This window comes from Octopus bimaculoides, chromosome 2 (genome assembly GCF_001194135.2).
Source record: "Octopus bimaculoides isolate UCB-OBI-ISO-001 chromosome 2, ASM119413v2, whole genome shotgun sequence".
NCBI classification, from domain to species: Eukaryota; Metazoa; Mollusca; class Cephalopoda; order Octopoda; family Octopodidae; genus Octopus; species Octopus bimaculoides.
In genome coordinates this window covers 128856776-128865633 of record NC_068982.1, presented here as the reverse complement: position 1 = coordinate 128865633, position 8858 = coordinate 128856776, and the positions used below count along the sequence as shown (strand labels likewise).

Here is an 8858-nt window from a genome sequence, read left to right as displayed (position 1 = left end):
CAATGGTTATAAAGACTGAACAGACATATACAACAGGTGAAGAAGAGGTGGAGAAAGAAATTACAGTGCAGACATTGGAAATGCCATTACAAGACACAGTAACTGTAAAACCAGTGGAAGAAACTGGTATCCAAATTTCTGTGAGTTCTACAAAAGCATCTGCTATTGAAGAAGCTCCTGTTGAAGATGTAACTGATAAGGTTGTTGAAATCAGCAAGGAAAGTGAAATCATTCCTGTGACTAAAGAAGTGAAAGGTATCTCTGAAATGACCATTATAAGTGCTCCATCAGTGAGTGTTGTGAGTACAGCTGAAGAACGACTTTCTGAAGAAGAATTCTTTGATATTCCATCAACTGAAGAGAAGAAAGTGGAAACTAAAGATGTTTCTGATGAGGAAAAAGACACATCAGTTAGTGTTCGAGATGAGATTCGCACAGCAGAAGATGTGTTAGTTGATACTATTGAACACATAACTGATATAGAAAAAGAACATGTGGAGATACCTATGTCTGCAGCTGTTGTTAGCACTGATCTGCAAAAGATTACAATTCAAGAGACAATTCCTTCTGAAATTGTACATGAAGAAGTAGTTTCGAAGGAACCTGTTGAGAAAACAGAAGTTGATATTAAACCAGAAACTAAAGAGGAAATGTCTATCCAACTTGATATTAGTGATAAACCTGTTGAGAAAACAGAGGTTACATTCATTGATATTGGTAAGCCTGAAGAAGTTCAAAGTGATATTAGCATATCATCCAGTATTGTTCGTCCTGTATCTGATGAAATTGATTCTACTACTTCTGAAGTTGTTGACATATCCATTGATGCTAAACCTCATGTTGAGAAAATTGATGAACCTGAATTGAAATATTCAGAAATTCATGAATTGCCTTTGCATGATGAGGGTGCCTCATTAAAATCAGTCCTTCCAATGATGGAGCATGAAGGTGATACATTTATTGAACCCAAACTAATTCTTCCTGGCCCTGAAGATCTGCGCTCAATCAAAGAAGACATAGGTATTTTGTGGACGATTATCTGGGATTTATTTTATGCTACTGCACTTGCTGCTACTGCTGCTTCTTTTTACACAAGCATAAACTTTTGTGTAGCTTATCTATGCCTAGGTGGCATGTCGTCAATCGTCTATGTATATGTCCTTTGCTGTATTTATTACCTGTATTCGTTTTATGTCTCTTTCAGCTCCATCTTTGTCAAGAGTTTTGTTCAGTCTTTGTTAATTTCATTAATTAGAAAGCATAGAATTATCATTCATATAGGAAACAAATGCTTTCTTTGTAATGTTATATAGATGCATGCTGCTTTACTCAGGTATTTATTATAATATTACCCATCACAAAAATTTCTAATCAGTTTTAATTATAGGAGATTAATATATTTGTTTAAAACTTTAATGTCACAATTTGCTACTTTCATGTTAGAATCATTTTACAATATCCACTAATGAACAAGTTTTGAATACATATAATTTTTTTAATGTATAGAATTATATAGGTCTGATATATTATATTAGTTCATTTTAGTTTAGAATGCTTCAGTTTATGATTTGCATGTCAAATGAAGCTGTTAGACTTGCATTTTGGGCATACCGATAAATTCATAGTTTTACCATTCTCTTACACTATGTATATACAGATACAGTATAGATTTTCCTAAAGGAGTTCATCAATCATAAATCCTTTTACCTTACTGGACACAGTCATTGATTCATAGCTATGCTGGAGCATCATCTTCAATGATCTTAATTTATGTCGACCATACTACTTTATTAGGTAGTACTTTTAGAGAACTGTATTGAAAAGCTCATCTTTGTTTCTGGAGTATTTATGCAACTGAGAGTACATAATACTGAAGGGCAAGCCCAGTTCATAACCAGTTTAAACTCCACCCCCAAATTGGTGGTACTCATTTTCAGCTGAATAAGCTGAAGCAAAGTATTTACACAGCAAAGTATTTACACAAGTATGCACAAATACTTAAGCATGCACATATGCAAGTATGAAATATATATAGATATATATATATGCACAATCACACATATATATTTGCTTACGTACATGAACGTATGTATGTGTGTGTATGCATGTGCTCACACACTTTGACTGATATATAAGAAGCTTCTGTCTATATAATTTAACTCACAAAAGTTGGTAAATGTAATATAGAAGACACTTTCAAAATATTTCATGTGATAGGATTAAATTTAGGATCATATGATTGGACAGTGACTTCTTAATGACTAAGTCATTCTTCAACTCTTATATTTATAAATAGACAAATGAATAAATATCATTGTTTTTTTATGAAATAAATTTATCCTTGAGTCTACAAGCCCATAATTTTGGAGCTCATCTTTGTTTCTGGAGTATTTATGCAACTGAGAGTACATAATACTGAAGGGCAAGCCCAGTTCATAACCAGTTTAAACTCCACCCCCAAATTGGTGGTACTCATTTTCAGCTGAATAAGCTGAAGCAACATAATATACAAGTAGAGTACCTTTCTCAAGGACACAAATACCACCTAGTCTGAGAATTGATCCGCTGACCTTATGATCATGAGCCCAAAATTCTAATCACTTGACTATAGACCTTTTTTTATTAAATAAATTTAGATAGTTATCAAATGTGTGTATCACAGATAATTTTGTCATGATTTTAAATAGTTGTATTGAACAGAAAAGTGTAATTTTATATGTTAATAATCTAAAAAATGAACTACACCATCATCATCGTTTAACATTAGCTTTCCATGCTGGCATGGATTGAATGGCTTGACTGAGGACTGCAAGCCAGGATGCTGCACCAGGCTCCAGTCTGATCTGGCAAGGTTTCTACAGCTAGATGCTCTTCCTAATGCCAGCCATTCCAAGAGTGTAGTGGGTGTTTTTTACATGCCATCAGCACAGGGACCAGTCAAGTGGCACTGGCATTGACCATGAGGAATGCTATAAAGCTTTAAATGTTCCTAAATTTATACATTTTTTTTTTAGAATAGAATAATACTTCTCTCTGTCATATGTAGTAGCATGGAATGTACATTGACATTTCTCTTGAACAGTCTTGAAAGTTACTTAGAGAAGCTAAATCATAAACCATTATGCAGTAAAATAGTAAAAAATGTTAGAATATACAAAAAGTAACTCCCTATTTTAAAATACTTGTAAATTCTTTATTAATCGTAATTTTTTTCTCAATTTTTTTTGTGTTTGTTTTTTGAAATATAAATAAAACCTTAAAGCTTTCCTTTAATATCTATGTCTTGTAAAAATTACAATTAATAAATAATTTATAAGTATTTTAAAATAGGATGTTGTTTTTCAATAGGGAGTTACTTTTCAATCAACCTGTAGATTATATGAACTATGTGCTTTCATAAAATTTCTGTGCCAAAGTAGTTGATTAGAAAGTGATATATAAATTCTAGATTATTTAAGATGAAATTATGTGATTTTGAAAATTCTCTAATTATTTATCCATAGTTTTTGCTCTTTAGAATTCAATTAGAAAATTAAAACAATTAAATTTTACTTTATTGCTGAATAATATGGTAAAATGTGTATGCAATAAAATCAAAGTCCTTGTTGCAGATATTATCATTGTTGCCATCATTGATATTAACTTTTTCATTTTACTCAATATTATGATTATTTAAAAAAAAAAATAATTTCATTTCTGGGTCTTTTTCTCCATTAATATATCCTCAATCATCTTGATAATGTATTATCTCAGCTGTGGAATTTAACATTTCAGTATCTAATTTTCTTACTTTCTCTCATGATTTTTGCTACAAGTATCTTCAATTTCATTCTATAGTAATGCAGATGTTTCTTTTCCTCACATTAGCCAGCACCTTATGGTACCTTATCTATATCCAGCTTATTTGCATTGTACCTTTTATCAGTTTGAATTTGTTCATTTTATGGTACATAACCATTTCTTTCCAGCCATTGCAAATCTATCTTCAAACCTCTATCTAACGACCGCATTTTAAACACTTTGTTCTTTACATAGACAGAGGAACTATTTGCAGCCAACAATGGTAACAGCTGTCTAAAAATATTCCATAACTTTGGTGCCTCACCCACTAATAAGTTCTTTACAATAACATCAAATGTTCTGGCTTTAGAAAGCTAAATGAGCAGTCTACTGAAATAATGTCATGAATCTCTTAAGAATCTTAGTTTGCAGTCAATTTGTTAGTTATGTTCTACCAGTTATTTGCAGTAAAGATGCAGTATTGTTTCAACATATTCCTGACATTTAGAACAAGGTTATTTCTCGGATGATAGTAAGATTTTGTGGTTTCTGTCAATGATTAGTTCCTTGATATTTTACCATATTGACCTTTAGCAGATTCTGTAATGACAGTCATTTTAGTATATGAACATTCCCAATGGTATCTTCTATTTATTTAATATCTCAGAACTATAATAAATAGAAGTTTGATTTGGACATGAACACAAAACTCCTCACTGAAATTTGTACCACTCTTTATCATACATACAACATCATTGTACATGGCTTGACTCACTGATATAAATAACTCTTTCTTCTACTTCTAAGTTTTCTGATACCCTAACAGACTACAGAACATTAGTCTCTGTCAAAAGCCATTTTTTGGTTCAACTAATACCATTAGTTGCTCGCTCCAGCACATCTAAGTTCTTGTCTAGCAGTTATGTTGCTAGAAACATATGTACTATGTAAGAACATGTTTTATCCATAGAATTAGTCAATGAGGCTTGACAGGTTGTCTCAAAACATCTACCTGTCTCTATATTACAGTTATCTACCATCTCTTCCTTTATATAATAAGCATTATCTAACTTAGTGAAAGTCATTGTGATTGAAAGCTCTTTTCACTCCCACAGTGTTCTTCTGATCTTGATTATTTCTTCATCTTTCTCGTCTTCAACCTGAAATTGCTGACACTTAACCCAGGTTGGTGGAACATATTCCTCACTTGCATGAGATTTGGTGTTCACTATAACTCATAAAGTTGACACCTACTTATTTTGGGCTAAAAACAACTTTCTAATGAAAAATATTTCATTATATTTTTGCTGTCATTCACAAATTCTGCTTTTGTTATTTTGTTAGGTGCATTATGTTATCATTATTATGTCATCATCATGAAACAATCATTAACATTTTAGTCACCAATGACTGAAATTTTAATTACATATTTTATCTATTATTCAGCTTTTATTTTTCTTTAATACCATATTATAGGATTACTGTTACATTATATATAAAACTGTTAAAGGAAATATGGTTTGATATAATATTTGAGAAAAACTTTCCAAACATAGGGAAACAACTTACTGAAGTAATGAATTTTTCAGCTAATCTGTCATTTTACTATCAATTACTTATTGTTATTAATGTTAACAATTATTTTCTGCTTACAGAATTTTTTCCATGCAAAGATGACAACTATTTCATTAATGAATTTTGCTTTCTGTGTATTTAGCTTGCTGCTCAATGTTACAGTGCTCTGTTACTTCAAAATGTTGCTATAAAATTATTATGTTATTTGTTGAATATAATCGTGCTTTTAATGTTTAATTCATGCGTCTTCTGAATTGTCATTTTGTGAGCCTTACTTTGACAACAAAAACATCACACAAATAAAATGGTTAAATTATTTAGTTACAGAAGGTGTTATTGTTATAAGTAATTATATGAAAATTTCAGTCATTTGATAGAAAATATTGAGAATAAATATCTAAGTAAGTTATTAAGTTTCTTGATGTTGTTTTGAAATAGAGATCAATTTATCAAGTGAGGAAAGATAACTCACAGAAAAAGTTTGTATTTTTATGTAATACTGGCAAAAGTGGTTGCATTAATTGATCTGTTAAACTTGGACTGCCAATAAGGTCTAACAATTTAACACTCTAATAATCTAGGAATTGTGCAATCCTCTACAACTGAAGTATTTTGCTATTTTAGTCACCTGACTTAGTTGTCTTAGAAATAGAAAAAATATTTTGTTCAACTTAGATATCTGAATGAGAAAGTGGATTTTCACTTTTAATTTAGAGTGAATTAAAATATATGCATTTACTGTGCATATCAGCATTAAAATTTTCTAAAACACAAAAATGTAAATACATACACTAAACTATATTTAGATAAACTTAGGCATTGGAAACATTTTCTAAATAAATGTTTCCCTTTCATACTCTTCCCATAAAACAGATAAACAGTTTAGTTTGATTTTTCAAATACATATTTTTCTTTCTATAAGGTCACATTAGTTGCAATATTTCTTTTAAAAATCTTAAAAGTTACAGTGGTTTATATTTTCAATTTTGAGATATTTTATTTCCCAAATATTTGCTAATGTTTGTGCAAATCAAATAACTAAAAAATATTAGATTTCATCATAAAATTGTTTCAATACACCAAATCAGATTTTATTTATTTCACACATATACCACATATCAGACACATCTCACACCCTCTCATGTTTTCTGAAATATATATTTTGATATAAATATTTTCTCTTCTAAAGTTGATGAGACTGAGCAATATTCCACACCAGAAGAAGCAAGTAAGTAGCTTTAATTAATTTTAAATGTGATGATGTTTCATTAAAATTCAATTTTTATGTAATTTGTATTCCAAAATTCAGTGAATGTATTGAAAATAAAGTTTGGTTATCATAAAAGCAATGTATAAAAGGCTCTATAATTAATTTTTTTTCTTCTTGAAGTGTCTTTTTATATTAGAAAAAATAAATTCAGAACAATTTGCTTTGCTTTAAAAAATTACAGATTTAAAAATATTTTTTCTTTTGATATAGTGATAATTACTGACTCTACTGAGGTTCAGAAACCCAAATTCATAAGTAAACCTCAAGATGAATATAATGTCAGTGTTGGTAGCTCTGCGAAATTTGATTACACCGTGGAAGCAAATCCTGCTCCTTCAGTGAGTAAAATTTTACTTCAGTTTGTTTTTATTTTGATAGCTTGTAATCATCAGTATTTTAACATGCTGACATCAGTCACAATGATCTGCTGCATAGCATATCGTGGATCAGTTTATTTTTGTCATCTCTTCTGTAGGTTTAGTCTCTTGTGATTTGATATCAACACCACTTGCATGAAGTGTCACATACTCTCTATTAAGAGCACATAACATTTTTTCCCTTAACATCCATTATTCACATGTGTCAGTTGTCATCCCCCCCCCAAGCAATCATTTTTTCCTCCACACTTTAGAGTACATTTTTTATGCCCAACTAAAGTCTCAAATTCTCAAATCACTTGTACTTCACCTTTAATTGGAATTATATACACTCTGTTTCTCCCAAGCTTGCTTTGGTCTCCTGCATTCAATACCTCTGTCCTGTCACTGTGCAGCATTACAGATTTTACTTATGTTTTGTGCAATTTCTTCTGCTTGTACAAGGAAAGCCCTTTGCTGACAACAGAGGATGCAGTTGCTAGAATTTCTTCTTTCTCGCCTTTATTCTAGCTATTGAACTTTCACTACATCCACTTCAAATACTAATTAGGTCACCTAAGTAATTTAAAGCATTAACTAAGACTACTGGATCATCAGAACAAGTTCATCGACTCAATTTAATAAATGTTCCTACAGGTACTACTCTTGAGTTTCTGTTGGACTTCCAGGAATCTCACTATACCTGTTATGTTGTAGCTATTGCTAGCATTATATGCACATTTTTGTATTCCTATTTCTGTATCCCTACATGTTGAGTTAGGCCATTTCACAAATAGTACTTGTATTGAGTATTTGGCTCTGAGTTGCTTGCTCTAAGCATACAATACTGAATTCTAACTTACTCATTTTCTACATATCAAGTGAGTCCACTTCACAGATGGCACTGATATTTCCTGCTGTCTTTTACCAACTAGCAATTTTATCTTTGTCATGTTATTGTATACTTTTGGAATCTAGATAATACTTTCAAATTTGGAAATTTTCTGCATCTCCTTAACAGAGATTGCGTTGAAAATCAAATCAACAACATACAAATATTCACTAGGCCATCCAGTCCTAAATTCTCGTATTATAAGCAGCCAAGAAAATATGAATAGAAAGGGGATGAGCAAAAATCTTATTGAATCACTAAAATCAAGACTATTTTCTAACTTTAGTCTTGTTAACAATATCCTAATATATGCCTTAAACAATTTCCACAATAAATTCAGCTTTGTCTCATTTTTTAAGCACACTCCAAATTTCAGAATGAGAGACTGTGTCAGATGTGTTCTTATCAACAATAGCAACATGCTGTGTTTTGGATCTTGGCTAAAAATTTATCTCATAGAAATATTTTCACCTATTATTCTGTGTTTTTCAGGCTAACATTATCCCGAATTAGCTTTGTTAAAATCGTTGCAGTAATTTGAAGTCTTGGGCTTTCATCTGAAATATGTGCAGATAGCCCTCTCAGGGCATCTTCTTGGCACTTGTAGCACTTGACAATATAATATCTTCCTCTCTACTTAATTCATCTCCCTTGTTAGATTCTAACATTTTTCAATTTTCTCAGGTTCCATGATAGCCCCTCTACTATCATATGATATTGCAAAATCAATGATCTTACACTCTTCTGTCTGTCCTCCATGGTCATATCAGGTATCTTTGCTTCTATTGTATAGTCATAAAATCCTAGCAAAATCTTATAATTATTATTATTATTGTTATTGCTATAATCACAGCCATCATTATCATCATCGAGAACAAATGCCTCTGTGTTTGTGAACTATGGTTCATACAAACCCATTGTTTTGCAATTTAAGAATTTCATAACTCTCATCTTTATAGTGCAGAATACTATAATCAACTACCCC

General features: G+C 31.1%; 1 protein-coding gene across 1 annotated transcript in view; it reads left to right on the top strand.

Annotated features, from left to right (window-relative positions):
* Nucleotides 1-8858, top strand: part of LOC106877301 (titin) — a gene marked incomplete at its 3' end in the record, with an annotated part of 606785 nt that overhangs the window by 182545 nt on the left and 415382 nt on the right. The window contains exons 74-75 of the mRNA XM_052965881.1: nt 6545-6583; nt 6836-6963. Of these exons, the coding sequence (XP_052821841.1) occupies nt 6545-6583; nt 6836-6963 (167 nt within the window). The remainder of the gene's footprint in view (nt 1-6544; nt 6584-6835; nt 6964-8858) is intronic.